This window comes from Moschus berezovskii, chromosome 28, assembly GCF_049115385.1.
Source record: "Moschus berezovskii isolate FMDL1 chromosome 28, NW_MosBer_1.0, whole genome shotgun sequence".
Classification (NCBI taxonomy): Eukaryota; Metazoa; Chordata; class Mammalia; order Artiodactyla; family Moschidae; genus Moschus; species Moschus berezovskii.
In genome coordinates, this window is record NC_142487.1 from 7,804,037 (window position 1) to 7,821,600 (window position 17,564).

The 17,564-nt window shown below is 43.9% G+C and overlaps 1 protein-coding gene across 5 annotated transcripts in view; it reads right to left on the reverse strand.

Annotated features, from left to right (window-relative positions):
- Positions 1–17,564, reverse strand: part of EPB41L3 (erythrocyte membrane protein band 4.1 like 3) — a 145,328-nt gene that overhangs the window by 80,306 nt on the left and 47,458 nt on the right. For all 5 annotated transcript variants that reach the window (XM_055417168.2, XM_055417171.2, XM_055417169.2 and 2 more), the window contains exon 3: positions 15,992–16,189. In XM_055417168.2, coding sequence (XP_055273143.2) covers positions 15,992–16,189 — 198 coding nt within the window. The remainder of the gene's footprint in view (positions 1–15,991; positions 16,190–17,564) is intronic.

Consider the following 17,564-nt stretch of genomic DNA (forward strand, 5'->3'; position numbering starts at 1 on the left):
AAATGGCTGGGAATCACTGCTAAGGCAGTGATGGATAAACCCGAATAATAACACTCAGTGCTTTAAATAAATAGGTCTTAACTGAACCAGTGTCCTTTCCACAACTGTCTCCTCCTATTAACAGGACAAGGCTGTGAGCAAGCACACAGAAGATTTCAGGGTTATTATACAAACTACTCTCAATCTGGGGCTTCCCAGATGGCGCCAGCGGTAAAGGACCACCTGTCAGTTCAGGAGACCTAAGAGATGAGAGTCCAGTCCCTGGGTTGGGAAGATACCCTGGAGAAGGGCATGGCAACCTATTCCAGGATTCTTATTTGGACAATTCCATAGACAGAGAAGCCTAGCAGGCTATAGTCCAGGGGGTCGCAAAGAGCCAGACATGACTGAAGTGGCTTAGCATGCCTACACACACTCTCATAATTCAAAAATGTAATTATATCCTTTCACCAGTAAAATTGTGGGTTTAAATTAAAATAATCGTGTAACCTATGAAAAACCTATAATGAAAATAGAAATGTCTGGCAAAAAAAGCAGGATAGGTGATCCCACTTTCAACTATACTTAGGATCAGTCTATGGCAAGCCACTACAGTGCTCTTTCCTGGAGGGTCCCATGGATGGAGGAGCCTGGTAGGCTGCAGTCCGTGGGGTTGCTGGGGGTCGGACACGGCTGAGCGGCTTCACTTTCACTTTTCACTTTCACACAGTGGAGAAGGAAATGGCAACCCACTCCAGTGTTCTTGCCTGGAGAATCCCGGGGACGGGGGAGCCTGGTGGGCTTCCGTCTATGGGGTCACACAGAGTCGGACACGACTGAAGTGACTTAGCAGCAGCAGCAGCAGCAGGATCAGTCTGGCCCTCACTGAAAGCATATCATCTTTCAGATTAGCATTTAAATGCAGTAGATGCAGGGGGAAAGTCTTTGCAATCATCAAACATGTTGATCCTACATACATATGTTCTCCAGTTCTGTTGGACACAAGCAGTAGCCTGTGTAGACTCCCGGGGTACTGCCAGGTTTATATGCCCAAGGTCAGGATGGTTTTTGGACCATCCGCTCTGGATCAGGGACATCCTGGCTTAATACTCCTGAGCTGGCAATTGTGAAAAGCCAGCGTTAATCCCTTGGCCTGTCAGCTCCTGCTCCTGGGGGCAGGAGCAGGTGGAGCCTGCTCAGCTCTGCAGGACTGTTCTAGAACCAGACCCGCCCCGCCGCCTTGGGATACACAAGGTCCCCCCGACCCTGCAGCTCACTGAACCTCGAGAGAAGGTCACTCTGCTGACACCTGAACCTCAGATGGTTATTTCTTTGCATTCTGTGGTTATATTTATTTTTAAAGCATGAATTGCACTAGCAAATGGTCATAAAATAACAATCACAGAAAAACTGAAATGACAAGGCAAACTGAATCCAGAAGACGAATGGCTTTTAAAGTAGCTACAGGCTTTTGCCCTAACAAGGAGCTGTAACAGTCTTTCACTGACAGGAAAATTAAAACAGTTCTATTCAAGCAAAAAGTCAAATATTAAGAGTTTTGTTCAGATGATTCTACTTATTTTCCTGTGCTCGCCTGAAAGCAGCCACCTTTCCTGGACCTTACTAGAGTTCGGGGTTGAACTGGGAGGTTCGGGGGCTGAGGAACTTCGGGAAGTTCTTCAGGACTCGGGTGACCCAGTCCTGCCCGCTCCCTCCTGGCTTAACAAGGACTGTGGGGCAGCAGGATGCCTGGGGTCGGAGTGGTTTGGAGGGGACGTGAAGTGAAATTCCAAGGAGGTCACCCCAAGATGTTATCAAATGTATCTTCACTTCTACTTTTATATCCCCCCAAAAAAATCTTTGTGAGAATAAACCCACGTGGGAAGACCAGAAGCCGGCTATCAGATTCAGCTCCAGCAGCACAGTCAGCCAGTGTGAGGACGCAGTCAGAGCCCGTGACGGCGGAGAGGAGCCCCTGACCTCCTGCTCCATCACACAACCTTCCTGCATGTTCCTCCCCACTCCCCCTGGATTCCTTCTGCCGAACAAAGTCTGTACAAGCCACCTTCACACTCTGGGTCCCCCCAACACCCTCCCTCACCCTTCAGATCACTCCTCGAGCATCCCTTCCTCCAGGACCAAGTCCCAGAGAACATTTTTTACAGCTCCTGCATCGCACTTGTCAGGGTGGCCAATTCCTGCTGGTTTGCTGATCTGAGTGATGTGAGTGGAAGAAGTGGGCTTCGGGTGAACAACCGGGCTGTTTTACCATATGGACACTGTGAGGCGAGCGGTCAGAACACGGGTGTTAAGGATTCATCCCTTCCCACCTTCTTCCTCTCGTCTTCTCTTAATGCTGCTTTCTGCTTATTTATTTTCTTCTCATTATGTTCCATATATGTCTCTGTATGCGTGTGCGCTCCATTGGGTCCAACTCCCTGTGACCCCACAGACTGTAGCCCGCCAGGCTCCTCTTTCCTTGGGACTCTCCAGGCAAGAATACTGGAGTGTGCTGCCGTTACTCTCTCCAGGGGATCTTCCCAACCCAGGAATTGAATCCGAGTCTCCTGTGTCTTCTGCATTGGCAGGCAGATTCTTTACCACTGAGCCTCGTGGGAAGCCTACATGTATGCCTGTAAAACACCTTAAGAACATGGCTGAGTATACATCATAGAAACCCCAAGTTAAAATAAAATGTATTTTTGAAACAAAGTACCTTTAGAATTTGGGTGGGTTTTTTTTTCCCCTATGATGAATTCTTGACCTCGTATTATTAAGGAAGCTTGTCAAAACGTGATATTTTGGACAGTGCATTTTTTTTTTTTTTTTAAGGAATAACTGGAGACATGAACTGAAGCATTTTGCTTCGGGTAATCCTTGAAAAGCATCCCATGTGTTTGACAAGTTCAGTCTAGGGGCACTTCCCTAAAGAACGTGGCAGCTTTTAGTGACTTTATTTGCTGTCACCATGGCATTCTATAAGAAATAACAAGTCTCTTTATTCCTTCCAAACACCATCCTAAGAACCAATTCCTTGTGCTCACTGTGTGTCTGCATACCATCACTCATGCCTATAAGCAGCCGTGGGATGAATGAAGTGCATTCCTAAGTGCAAACATGACTTCGAGATTGGAATTTCTTTCACCCTTATTGGAAAGTGACCTCCAATGTGCATACCAGTTATACACAGCTGTCTGTCACACAGGACACATACATTCTGATGCAGCAAAGATGCCTTGTTTGTCGAGGAGAAGAAACCCCCACTGATCAAAACCTTTCATGAATTAGTATCTAATCTGGCCATTTAAATTTGCCACATCTTGGAACCAAACCACAGGAAACAGTCACTAGGCAACACTAACAAAATAGATGAGCCTTGGCAGGACAAACAAAAGGAAGACCCAAATTCCATTTATCTAGAGATAAAATATCCACAGTAGGCATCCAACAAGGGATATCATACCAGGTTATGAGATGCTAACGTTCCTCATAGAACTGTAATGCATTCCAACGAGAATCCCACAATTTGAAATCTGTGATCTAGTCTACAAGAAGCAAACAAAAACCTGAAAGTACACTGGCTGGTCATTACAAACCACAGAACTGAAGAGGAAAAGAATCCGTGGTTTTATAGCTCTTGAGAGAAGGAACCTGGGCTCAGCTTAGATGCCCATGTGCCCTAGACCAAGAGGAGGGGGAGGGCGTGGGAGGAGGTGGTATTTCCTGAATGAACAGCGGGCCATGACCACAACCCTGAAATGGAAAACTGCAGGAGACTATGCATTGGCGGGGGAGGGGATGGGTAGGGTGCAGGTTGGGTGGGGTGGTGGGGAGAGGGTATTGTTTTCTAATTTGAGATGTAAAGAGTTAAAAAATCTTTCTGAATAACACCACCCCTTCACAGTTACTGAAAGATCACAGAATGACATGGTATGCTAACGTAAGATTAGTCCTAACACGCTGTGTGCTAAGTGGCTTCAGTCATATCTGACTCTGTGACTCCATGGACTGTAGCCTGCCAGGCTCCTCTGTCCATGGGATTCTCCAGGCAAGAATACTGGAGAATACTGGTTGCCGTTTCCTCCTCCAGGGGATCTTCTCAACCCAGGGATCGAACCCCGTGTCTTTTATGTCTCCTGCATTGGCAGGTGGGTTCTTTACCGTTAGCACCACCTGGGAAGCCCAGTGGTTCTAACAGTCTTGTTTAAATTTTTTTAATTTGATGTGGATCATTTTAAAAGGCTTTATTGAAAGAATCTGTTACAAATATATTGCTTCTGTTTTGTTTTTTTTTGGCCCTGAGGATTGTGGGATCTCAGCTCCCCAGCCAGGCTCAAAACCTGCTCCCCTTTCATTGCAAGATGAAGTCAAAACCACTGGACCAGCAGGGAAGTCCCCTGTCTTGTTCAAGTGTTCCAAGAAACAGGGCTCAGTCATTCCTTAGAGGAAATGTAACGTTATTGTCCTTATCACTTTGTGTAACTGAAATTCTAATGTACAAAGGACAGCAAAAAGCCAAATTAAAGAAATAAAGGGAGAAATGGCATTGGACAGGAGGGAGAACAAGAATCAATCACAGTGAATGACACTACTTCTCCATGGACGGTACCTGGGACATTCCATGGCCTCCTGTTTTCAGCAGTGCCATGCCTTGACGGCAGTTAGAAAGTGACACTGGGAATGTTTCTCTGTGAAGAGTCTCTCCTGAACCTTTTTGAAGGAGACCCACTACTCAACCACAATTCAAAGATGCTTGCTCCTTGGAAGGAAAGCTAAGACAAACCTAATCAACGTGTTAAGAAGCAGAGACATCCCTTTGCCAACAAAGGTCCATCTAGTCAAAGTTATGGTTTTTCCAGTAGTCACACAGATGTGAGAACTGGACCATAAAGAAGGCTGAGCACCGAAGAATTGATGCTTTTGAATGACAGTTCTGGAGCAGACTCTTGAGAGTCCCTTGGACTACAAAGAGATCAAACCAGTCAATCCTAAAGGAAATCAACCTTGAATATTCACCGAAAGGACCAATTCTGAAGCTGAAGCTCCAATATTTTCACCACCTGATGAGAAGAGCTGACTTACTGGAAAAGACCCTGATGCTGGGAAAGATCAAAGACAAAAGGAAAAGGGGGTGACAGAAGGTTAGATGGCTACACAGCATTACTGACTCAATGGACGTCAGTTTGAGCAAATTCCAGGAGATAGTGAAGGTCAGCGAAGCCTAGCGTGCCGCAGTCCACGGGGTGGCAAAGAGTCGGACACGACTTAGCGACCGAACAGCAACAATAACGCTCAATCACAATCACTGCTGCAGTGTCCCCACGGGGTCTAGCGCATCCAGTTCCTAAGCTAGGGGTACAGCCCAAAGAGACTGGGGCTGGGTGTACAGGAGCGTCTGGGGGCGGGGGGAAGCTGGACAGAGCACTCCCACCCCAACTCGAAGCGTCAAGTGTTGCCCGGAGTGCCACTGTTAATGCTCTTCCCACTCATTCACTGGCCATCGGCACTGTTTCATCCACTCCTCTGTGCGGCTCACTGTAAATGGTACTGGCTTGCACAGTGCCCACCAGCCTGACTTCTCTTGCAAAGGCCAAACAATGTACCTGACTGCAACAGCAGACTGCCACTTTCACATTCCAGGCATCTCCCATTCAACAGGTTTGCATTAGACTTCGTCTCCCCCCACGCACTCTTCTTCTTCCACTGTAGTCTACAAATGTGGATGCCATCATCAGTCACCGTCTCTGCCCACACGGCCAGCTAATCATGTCTGCTCATGTTCTGAGTAGTTCTTTAAAATCCATCCCCGCCCTTCTGTCCCACTGGCCACTGGCTTGGTTCTGGTCCTCAGCATCTCTTTCCAACTAGCATCCCTGTTTCAACTATTATTTAGTAGAAGTACCTTTTAAAAACACAAATGGTCAACCGGCTACCCAAAGCAAAACCCCTCAGAAGTGCCCATCACCTACTGTGATTTTTCATCTCCCTGGTGTATACACCCCGCCTGATCCCTGGGGGTTCAGACAGAGTAGATCTAACAATTAGGTTACACTAGCTGGCACCAGTGACCTTTCGATAGGAACATTGTCCTAATCAGCCGAGCCCTTAAAAGCAGAGAGTTTTCTCCAGTTGGCAGCAGAAGGTGGGGAATAGAGAGACTTGAATGTAGAGGAATCTAAGGTGAGAGAGGTTCTCTGTTGCTGGGACGGACGGAGCCTCATGCACTGACAGCAAACTCAGCAGCCCTGAGTCGTCCCTGGCTGACAGGCAGCAACAGGGGACCTCGGTCCTACAACCAGAAGGAAATGCATTTCACCAACAGCACCGGAAAGCACGTAGATGCATCCTCCCCTAGACCTGCCTCTAGACGAAGATGCAATCGGTGAAGAACATGACTTCTCCTCTATAAGATGCTGAGCAACAATCTAGCCAAAAAATGTGAGATGATATGTGTTACATCTCCAAGTTTATGGTAACGTGTTATACAGCTAGAAAACCAATTTCCTGGATGGCCCAGCAGTAAAGAATCGCCTGCAGTACAGGAGACACAGGGGAAGCAGGTTCAATCCCTGGGTCAGGAAGGTCCCTTGGAGGAGGAAATGGCAACCCACTCCAGTATTCTTGCCTGGAGAATCCCATGGACAGAGGAGCCTGGTGGGTCCACAGGGTTGCAAAGAGTCACACAAAACTGAGCACCCACACGCACAGAAAACCAGTATGTGCAAATACCCAACCCTGTTAGCAAGTCAAGCCCATCCTTCCTGGCGGGCCCTTGGCCTTTGCTTTCCACTCTCAGCTGCTCCTGACGTTTCAAATTCTCCCTGTGTGCTTTTCTCATCTCCTTATCTGCCAAAATTCTAAAGAGAACTGTGTAAATATCCTGAGTACAATAAGAATTATTCTAGAAATCTAAAAATAAGTAAATAAAATAAGTGAATGCTACTTGACTTAAATATCACCGCAGGGAATGTCAGCCAACACATTCTAATAATAAATATCTGCCAAAAATATGATTGGACACGTGCATACCATTTTTAACAGCATGAACCACTGCGGAGGACTCTTTGCTCGTAGGGAGGTATTTACAGTCAGCTAAAGATTTGGAGTCATGCTTTTTATACATCAGCCCTATTTCAAAACCTAGATCCTAAAAAAGAAAGAAGAATCTAAGAAACGAGCCTCAAACAGCCACTCCCAATTTCTTCAGGCAAGAGAGAAAGTTCCCTACAAAAGCAGAGAATCTGTCTCAGCATGACAGGGAAGTGAGTTGAGTAGATTTCCAATTCTTTCTTTTTTCTGAGTTGCTCCTATCCTCCCTGGTTATTTGCATTAAAACCCAGCACAGCACAAAAACTCCTCAAGGATAACAGGCTCCCCAAGACTCTCCTATTCTCTACTTGCTACAGAAGGACAAATACAGGATGACCTGCATTTTGTGCTGTTGTTCTTGTTTAGTTGCTAGGTCATGTCTGACTCTTTTCGACCCCATGGACTATACCTGCCAGGCTCCTCCGTCCATGGGATTTCCCAGGCAAGAATACTGGAGTGGGCTGCCATTTCCTTCTCTAGATCTTCCCGATCCAGCAATCAAACCTGGACTCCTACAAAGCAGGCAGATTCTTTAATCATCTGAGCCACCAGGGAAACCTGCATTTTTAAGACATTCAAAACTGTGTGGTCTCAATTCTCTGTCGTAAAGAGCTGAATGGGACGGAAATCCAAAAAAGAGGGCATAATACGGGGTTTCCCTGGTGGCTCAGATGGTATAGAATCTGCCTGCAATGCAGGAGACTCTGGTTTGATCCCCAGGTTGAGAAGATCCCCTGGAGAAGGGAATGGTAACCCACTCCAGTATTCTTGCCTGGAGAATCCCATGGACAGAGGAGCCTGGCCAGCTACAGTCCATAGAGTCACAAAGAGTTGGACATGACTGAGCGACTAACATACACCATATGTGTACAGCTGATTCATTCTGCTGTACAGCAGAAACAAACACAACATTGTAAAGCAACTAACCTCTGATTAAAAAAAAATAGTAAAGAAACCTCTTCAAATAACACTACTCAGAGTTACCAAGGAAGAAACTGGAAACTATACTGGATTAAGGCTTACTGGAACTAGAAAGACTGTAAAGGGACTTCTGAAGGGATCAAGTGTGAAGGAAAAATGGGTGACTTAGTCGGACACCTCTAATAGACTTTCCTACACGCTTTGAGGAGTTCATCATCAACGCCAAGGACCACTGCCTCCTCACTCACCATAAACTGGGAATTGGCTCACCAGAGGCGGCTAGTGCTGAAAGCCAGAAATGGAGTGCGTTTAATTATCTTCAGCACATATTCAGGCTTGTTAAACACCTACTGATTTCTGGCATAGCAGCAACAGACCCTTAGCCGCATCTTCTGTCTGATCTCAGCAGGTTCAAGCCGGGCAGCGTGAGAAAAGCAAATTTCCTGTTTGAGGTCAATGCCTCAGTCCTCACAAGTGGGTGTTGAGTGCAGTTACTTCCTGTTCATATTTAATAAAATCATTCAGCATTTCCCCAACTGCCAGATAAATGATTAGCTCATATGCAAACACTGATAATTTTCTTTCCAGGTTGGGGGAAAAAAAAGCCTAGAAAGGGAGAGTCAACATGAAATTCACTTTCTCAGATTTAAGAAATACTTTCTAGTATTTAATATATTATTAGGTGATAAGCTGTGCTGTGCATGCGGGCTCAGTCATGTCCAACTCTTTGTGACCCCATGGACTGAGGTCCTCCAGGCTCCTCTGTCCATAGGATTCTCCAGGCAAGAATACTGGAGTAGGTTGCCATTCCCTTCTCCAGGGGATCTCCCTGACCCAGGGATAGAACCTGTGCCTCCTACGTTGGCAGGAGAATTCTTAATCACTGAGCTACCAGGGAAGTAACAGTTGGCTATCTCCTTTTAAATTACAAGGGTTTTCAAACTACGATCCTCATATTCAGCTCTCCTCCCGTGCCAATTGACATTGGACTATAAGGCGTACATGGCAGTCAAATCCTGACACTAACTGCTGCCTGCCTGTGTGCACTTCTCTCTAGGACCAGATCAGCTGGTATGTGGACGGACACCATGGAACCGTGTGCAAGCTGGTTTTCTGTGACTATTTTACTGTGTCCCAAAGACAAGGACTTTAATATCACTGTCCTCCAGGCTTCCAGAACTTACCTCTGCACTTTGTTGGAATGTGAATGCAGGACTGAACTAGAGTTTACACCGTCCTCCGACTCTAAGAACCTATTATTCTACAAGACTTGAGCTCTGCTGTCCAAGAAGGGACAAGGTCAAAGACACCTGCCTCTGACATTGAAGGTAACAACAACAAAGAAAGTGGTATCAAATTCAAGAGATGATCCACCATGTAGACATTTTCGAGGTTATGAACTAACTTTGAAAAGACTTTTCTCACTTTGAGGTTGATGCTAGTAGCGTTCTCCCTAAACTTCCCGCAGAGCCAAGACTATGGCCAGAAAAAGAAAAGCATCAATTTAAATGCTAACAAAAGGGAGACGAACTATAATCTTGAAAATTATAACCTGTCTTTCTTGGGGGAAAAGCTGTAATTATGAAATGAACTGGCAATTGATCAGGAAAAGTGGGGGAAAAGATCACTGTATTGTCGAAATGTTTCTCTCCAGAAAGGATGGTGAGGGTCCCAGATCAGACTTGCCTTTCCACTCTGAGTAGGACACACAACAACTGTAAAACTGGCTCCCAGACATTCTATGTTCTAGCAAGGAGCAGAGATCAGCTGGAGCTCTGGCCCCTTACCCACTTTGAAGAGCTTCTGCAAGACATTTCCCCAGCTGTTTCCCCCTTCTTACTCAAAATTAAAAAGTGCTGCTTCCAAGTTCTACTCTTCACAGAATATCTTTTCTTTTCAATTGAAGTAGAATTGATTTACAAAGTTGTGTTAGCTTCTCATGTAATGCAAACAGAAAAAAAAATATTTTTTTCAGATCATCTTCCATTATAGGTTATTACAGGATATTGAATATAGTTCCCTGCGCTATACAGTAGGTGCTTTTGTTTACCTACTTTATATGCAGTAGTAGTAGTTGCTGTTTTTGTTTTAGTTGCTAAGTTGTGTCCAACTCTGCAACTCCATGGACTGTAGCCCACCAGGTTCCTCTATCCATGGGATTCTCCAGGCAAGAATACTGGAATGGGTTGCCATTTCCTTCTCCATGGGATCTTCCAAACCCAGGGATCGAACCTGCATCTCTTGCATCTCCTATATTGCCAGGTGGACTCTTTACCATCATGCCACATGGGAAGCCCACATATAGTAATGGGAATAATTACTTTAATCCCAAACTCCAATTCATCCCCCTCTTTTTCCCTTTAGTGACCATAAGTTTCTATGTCTGTGATTTTCTACTTTGTAAATAAGTTCATTTCTATCATTTTTAAGATTCCTCATGTAAGTGATATGTTTGCATTTCTCTGTCTGACTTACTTCACTTAGTACGATAATCTCCATGTCCATCCACGTTGCTGCAAATGCCATTATATTATTCTTTTTTATGGCTGAGTAATATTCCATTGTATATATGTACCACAGCTTCTTTATCCATTCCCTTGTCAATGGCCATTTAGATTGTTTCCATGTCTTGGCTACTATGAATAGTGCTGCTATGAACATAGGGGTGCAGGTATCTTTCAGGGCATCTTATTTCATGATAGTATAGCCAGAAGCAAGGCCTTAGTGGTCCTTTTGAGAAGTTAGGTTTAAGAAGTCTTGAGAAGATGACATCCTTTCCATCAACTCAACCTGTCTCTTAGATGAGGATGAGATGGTTGGATGGCATCACCGACTCAATGGACATGAGTTTGAGCAAACTCTGGGAGTCGGTGAAGGACGGGGAAGCCTGGCGCGCTGCAGTCCATGGGGTCACAGAGTCAGACACGACTTAGTGATTGAACAACAGAGAGAGTTCTGGAGCAGAGGGCAGGAGATCTGGGCCCTAGCCCTTCCTGGTCCTTTCCAGGCTGTGTGCACTCGGGCATAACATTAACTACTCTGGGCCTATTTCCTCTTTGGTGAAATGGGACAGGAGACAAAGTTATCTCCAATGATCCTTCCAGATCTAAACCCATGTGACTCCCGAGGAAGAGAACACCCTGTCTAAGCATGAAGTCTTTGCCTCAATTGGTTCTCAGTGCCTGGAACACTGCAGGCCCTCAAGAAATGCTTTATATCAGCGTCTTCCTCGTCATCTTTGGCACACTGTGTGATGTCGGTTCTGGGACTGGAATGGTTGTAAACAAGAAAAAAGAAGGCTCATTAAGACAAATCGTAATTAAGACTCAAATGATGCAGCCCCTTGTTAAAAACTGTTTCAGTACCTGCCATGTACAAATCAATCAAAGTTTTCTACAAAATACAGAGATGTGAATGAGATGCCTGGTGGAGACAACACCTCAAGAGATGTTTGGAAGCTGTAACCAAGGCCCTCCTCTAGGAAGGAGGCTAAAGAAGCTCAACTAGTGGCAGAGACTCCTGTCCTGGGACCCTGAATCAGCTTGGAGCTGTGTCACTGGGAGGCTATGGTCCCTGTTACTTTTTGAAATGAAAACTAGGAGAAAAGTTTTAACACTTTTAGTAAAAGAGTTTGTTTCTCTTAAACCTTCAAGAAGTCAAATCTGAACACCTTGGGAAGACTGCATGCTGACTATGTTGGGTAAATAAGAAGGGGCCTGTTAACAGTCCTCGTGTGTCACGGTTCCTGTGGTTGCTCAGAGTCCCTGCACAAGGAAACTAAGTTTATTAAAGCCCTTCTGTGGTCAGGAGTCCACTGGTCTTCAGGCTGGAAGGCTCAGCTGCAAGATTGGGCCACTTGGTCACAGCACGTAACAGATGTTTTGATGTAGTAAAACATACAGTTGAAGAGAAACCCACCAAGAGGTTAAATCCAAATTTACACAATTGTACAGAATAAAAACTTCTGAATTATGTAGTAGTTGAGTGAATGATACTTGTATTGGTTTGAAAAAATTCTTTTTTATTTTTTATAACTACAACTTCCATGAAAGGCAATAGGTGTTCTATTTAACCTTCTGCGTGATAGCAATTCTATATGTTGTCCAATCAAGAACTTCTAAGAGCTTCCCGGGTGGCTCAGATGGTAAAGAATCTACCTGCAATGTAGGAGACATGGGTTCGATTCCTGGGTTGTGAAGATGCTTGGGAGAAGGGAATAGCAACCCACTTCAGTATTCTTGCCTGGAGAATACCACAGGCAGAGGGGCCTGGTGGAGGAGCTACAGTCCATAGGGTGGCAAAGAGTCAGACACTACTGAGCAACTAACACACACTTCTTCAAGAACTTCTAAACGGACCATAAGGCATTTTAATCATGTAACCTAGAGAAGATGGAAAATTCAGACAGTGATTTTGTTTTTCCACCTAAACCCTAGTGAGTAGAATACATGAAACAGAAGCATGATATGGAAAGTTAACTGGATCACAAGCAAGACAGGGTATCTGGAAATTTTTTAAACAGTTAGAAGGTGGTGAAAGCATATTTAGGACAGAGGGCAAAATATTCCTTTATCCTCTCTGGTCCCTTGGAAGCATCTCTGAATGGCAGCAAGACGTGCATGTTGGAGTAAACACCCTGGATTTTGGAAGGATCTGAGTGGTACTCAGTCATGGAGTCCATCAACCTGCAGGCCTCTGGGCATGGCCAAACTCGGGGGGATGTCTGAGCTGCAGGCTTTTAAGGTTTTACTGCTACACTTAAGTACCTTCTGTATCTGCCCAAATCTGAGGCAAAGATCTCTCCAGAGAGGCTAGAGTTCTTTCACCTACGGGCATCATCCCCTGGATTCCAGCCCCACATGGGATTACCTGGGGCTCATAAGCACTTGGTCTTGCTCACGGCTAAACTAGCAACATAGCAGGACCTTGTGAAAAACAAAGTCTGCCTTCAGGGTCTACCTTCTGCCACTTTTGAGGTAAAGCTTGGGACTCCTCCACCCATTGAGTTTCTTATGGAGAACAAACCAAACTACACCTGAAAATGACTTAAAATATGGAAGAAATATGGATTCAAAGTTCAAACCATGTCTATTTTATTTTCCTAAAACCAAATCAGACTAGATGAAAGTGGCGTCAAATAAGAGGAAACATTTCTAACTGGATGGTCATCAGAAAATACACTGTACACTAATCAGACTCAGATGAGTCCTCAGAACCGGGAAACAATAAGAGTGAAATTAAAATAAAATAAACATGATAAGCACTGCTTCCTCTATTGTTGTGACTGGTACTGCTGTTTATTTTCTCTTTAAAAATTCATGTTCAAGAACTAAATAGCAATGATGATGATGACAAACTGGCCATAGGAAGTAGCTTGCATTCTCTAAAGGTCCAATAAAAATGACAGGAAGGGAATGGCAGTATTGGTGATTTTGTTGGCAAATGTGACAATCCTGTGGCCTGTAAACATTGCCCAAACATGCATATCAAATTGCTGATCATCAGATTTCTTATATTTTATGTGTAATTAGTTCTTTTTATATTTTAGATAGTCACGATGAAGAGTTTGAAAAAAATGACTGAGGAAATACATCTCTCAAATGGAAAAACACCCAATGTTACAATGATCTACGGCTACTGCTGGAGGGAAATTTGAAAAATCTAGCACAATTGGAAAGGGCTTCCCATCAAAACAGTGGGGGCGGGAACTGTACACTTCATGAAGTCACTGTTTCCAGAGAGCAAAGGCTTCTTGTATCTTGATCTTCAGGGTCGCTGGGTTTCCTCTGCTGCAGCACTGCTGGGCAAGGGGAAAAGCTACCTTGTACCATCAAAAGAAGAGAGAACCAGGTACAGGTAAGCTGTGTGTGTGTATTGGCAGGGGGTCCTTTGCTGGCAACTATAAATTCTCATGACACAGTTGTGGCAAACTGAGCCTTGTTGATTTTGATGGTGAAACATTAAAGACATTAAATAAGCCAGGGAGGAAAAACAGCTAGGCACAGAGATTTCATTAAAATAAAATGCCTTGTTTGAGGTCTTATTCAATGCAAAGAAAAAAAAAGGGGGGGGGTATTCCTCTTACTGTCTCCTGTATTCTATTCTTAATTCACTTGCTAAATTGGGGACAGGGGTTGGGGGTGGTAATCCTGCGTCTCCAGAGTTTTGTGCTTCTTCTCTCCATGAATCTTAGAACAGGAAAAGGCACTGGAAGCCATCTGAGCTACTTGTTTCCACAGATGCACCTACGCTTTCTGCTGGAATTCTCCCTGTGTGAAACACTATCCACTCTCTTCCAGACTGTTCTTTAGAAAACTCTGGTGGTCTTGACTAGAGGATTGGTAGGGAACCCTATTTACTTCATTATATAAATATAATTCAGTAGAAAGACTCACCCTCAAGTTAAGGAAAAAAGCTTCTCTTGACTTAAACATTTTTCCAGAAGGTGGACCCACGTTGAAAAAATGCAACATTGCTAAAGGTTACAAAAGTGCTTTAAGCTTCATAGTAAAGCCCAGGTAAAAGCATATTATTGGATCTTCTCATTTCCAGAGTAAACATCTGAATCAATAACTGAATACTTTGGGCTAAGAAATTAGGCAAAGTCAGAAGCAGCAGGCAAACTGCAACAAATGGATCTGTGTGTGGCAAACCTCAGAACATATATTTAACTCCCCATCCAATTTTTCTGTTCACCTAGTTGGTGACATACCAACCCATTTCACTAAGCAACCCACTAATAATTGTCAGGTTACAGGATGACAAAAGTTCTCAAAATTAACATGATAAATGAAATCACTTCTGATCTAAGAGTTTATTAAAAATTTTTTTTTCTATGTCCCTGTAATCTGTAGTAATTTGGTAATGCAACCCCATCCCCACCCTAAATGATGCTATCAATGTGAAATGGATTTGATCCTTCTGTTCCAAGAAAAGCACCGGTGCTTGAGCGCATTGTGCAGACTGTAAGAACACGGGGCATCAGGTGGGCTTGGTCCTGGCTGCGCCATGAGAAAAATGGAACTGAAATGCACAACCACACACAGAGGTACAGCTTCTCAGCACCCCTGGCAGAAGAGGGGCTAGTGGAGTCATGAGGCGGGCGGGGTTTAAGCAGAGGGATGTGCGAAGGACCAAGGGCAGGCAGCTGGAGGCAGAGGAACAGCTCTTTAAAGGAGAATATTAAATCTAAAATGGGACTGACTCTTCCCCAGCACCGCGTGGGGAGAAGATGCGGTGGGTGGTGGGCAGTGGACCTGGCGGACTTGTAGCTCCCGCCTGAGTTCACGCCCAGCCTGTGTTCTGGCGATACTCAGCAACCATGCGTGTCTCTACCCCTCTCAACCAGACCACGTTGCTCTCAGCTGTTAACTTGGTCTGGCCACACATCTCTGATAAAAGTCACTCAACTGCCCGTTCTCTCGAAGGAATTTTTTTTTGTTTTCTTTACAGCGAGAGCACAGAGGAGCATACACGTTTACACTCGAGCTTTAGATGTGAATTTTAAAACCCTTTTACACTCGAGCTGCAGATCCTACTCATTCTCCAAGCAGGAAAAGGACATTCACCATTCAAATTACCGTACCATTCCTGTGTACAGAAATATGTAAGTTTCCTCCAATTAACAACCCCGCCATAAGTAATGCAAATAGAAAAAGTAAAATTCATTTCAATGACAGCTCATAGCCAGGCTAGAAAAACTGATTTTTTAATGCCTCCAAAATGTTTTTCCTACCATGGAAAGTATTAGATATTTTGTCTCCTTTTTTTTTAAAAGAAGATCACATTTTTCTCTTGATTGTAACATTTTGGGGACTTTACAAGTATTTTCAGTAATTTGATCCCCTGAGAGAGAGACCGGAAATAATTTTGTATTTAGAAACTGGGTCTGAGTAATTTTCCAGAGATCTGGAAAAACAAAGCGGCATCTTGCATGCTTTAGACCAATATGCCCCAGCTCTCAATATCTGGGACAAAAAAAATATTTTAAATATACACTTACCTCTACATCACAGGTATATTCTGATCCATCCAGAAGTATCACTTTGCACTGCATGCTTTTAGGCTTTTTGACAATCTTCAATGGAGATCGAGATAGTTTGCTGCTAGATGATTTCTGAGAAAGTTTATCGTCTTCAAATTGCTGATATTCGAGCTGCTTGGCAGGTCCGGCAGCAAACTCCTGGTCCTTGTCAGTGACCTGTGGAGAGCAAACAATGGACAGTTTTCATTGCAAGACAGGAAATAAATATTGCATTGCTCAGGCAATCAAAGGACACTGTAGAAACGGGATTTTCTATTTCCTACAGGATGAGGGATGTCTGAATTAGGATATAAGGAATGGATGCACATGCACAAAATAATACTAACAGGTACACCTAAATAATTTCTGCCACCTGAATGTACCCATAGGGACTTCTTTCAGTTTGACTCAAATATTTATACGAGAAGTGCTGAGTTCTTAGTGAATGCCATTAAGTTTCTCCCAAGCAAAGAAGGGTACAAATGACTTTTAAAGATTTTTTTTTTTTTAATATGGACCATTTTTAAAGTCTTTATTGAATTTGCTACAATACTGCTTCTATTTTAGGTTTTGGTTCTTTGGCTCTGAGGCATGTGGGATCTTAGCACCCTAACCAGGGGTCAAACCTGCACCCCCTTCATTGGAAGGCGAAGTCTTAACCACTGGACTACCAGGGAAGTTTGGGCTCCTGACTTTTTAAAAAGGCATTGGCTCTCACAGTTAGCAGAAGGGAAAAGGTGAGGGGACAGATTAGGGATTAACAGATATATGCTTCCCAGGTGGCACTAGTGGTAAAGAACCTGCCTGCCAATGCAGGAGACATAAGAGACGTGGGTTCAACCCCTGCGTCAGGAAGATATCCTGGAGGCAGGGCATGGAAACCCACTCCAGTATTCTTGCCTGGAGAATCCCCATGGACAGAGAAGCCTGGAGGCCTACAGCCCATAGGGTCATAAAGAGCTGGACACAACTGAAGCAACTTAACATACACTACTATATATATATACATATATATATATATGTATATATATGTATATATATATTAAACTAGATAAGCAACAAGGACCATACAGCACAGGAATCTATCTTCAATACCCTGTAATAACCTATAATGGAAAAGAATCTGAAAAAAAAAGAAATATGTGTGTATAACTGTATCACACTGCTGTATACCTGAAACTAAGACGACACTGTAAATCAACTATACTTCGATGAGAAAAAAACAAAGGCACTGCATAGTATAAGCCTTAAAAGCAAATAAATCATGTAAGATTGAATCTAATATATTCTGCTTCTTTCATTCACTGGGTCGAGCTGTTGGGCAGGTCCTTTACTCCATGACCCATACTGCTCCATAAACATACCAGGTATCTTATAAACTGTAAAGCCTACAGAGTTTCAAGTATTAATCGTCTCAGTAATTTTACGACTGTTAAAATACTTGATTTAGCTCTAACTCAATTCAATGAAGCTAGCAGTACTGAAATTAATTAAAAATAATCCTTTAAGTCTGCTCCCCCCCTTCATTGTAATAAGCCAGTATAAGGAAATA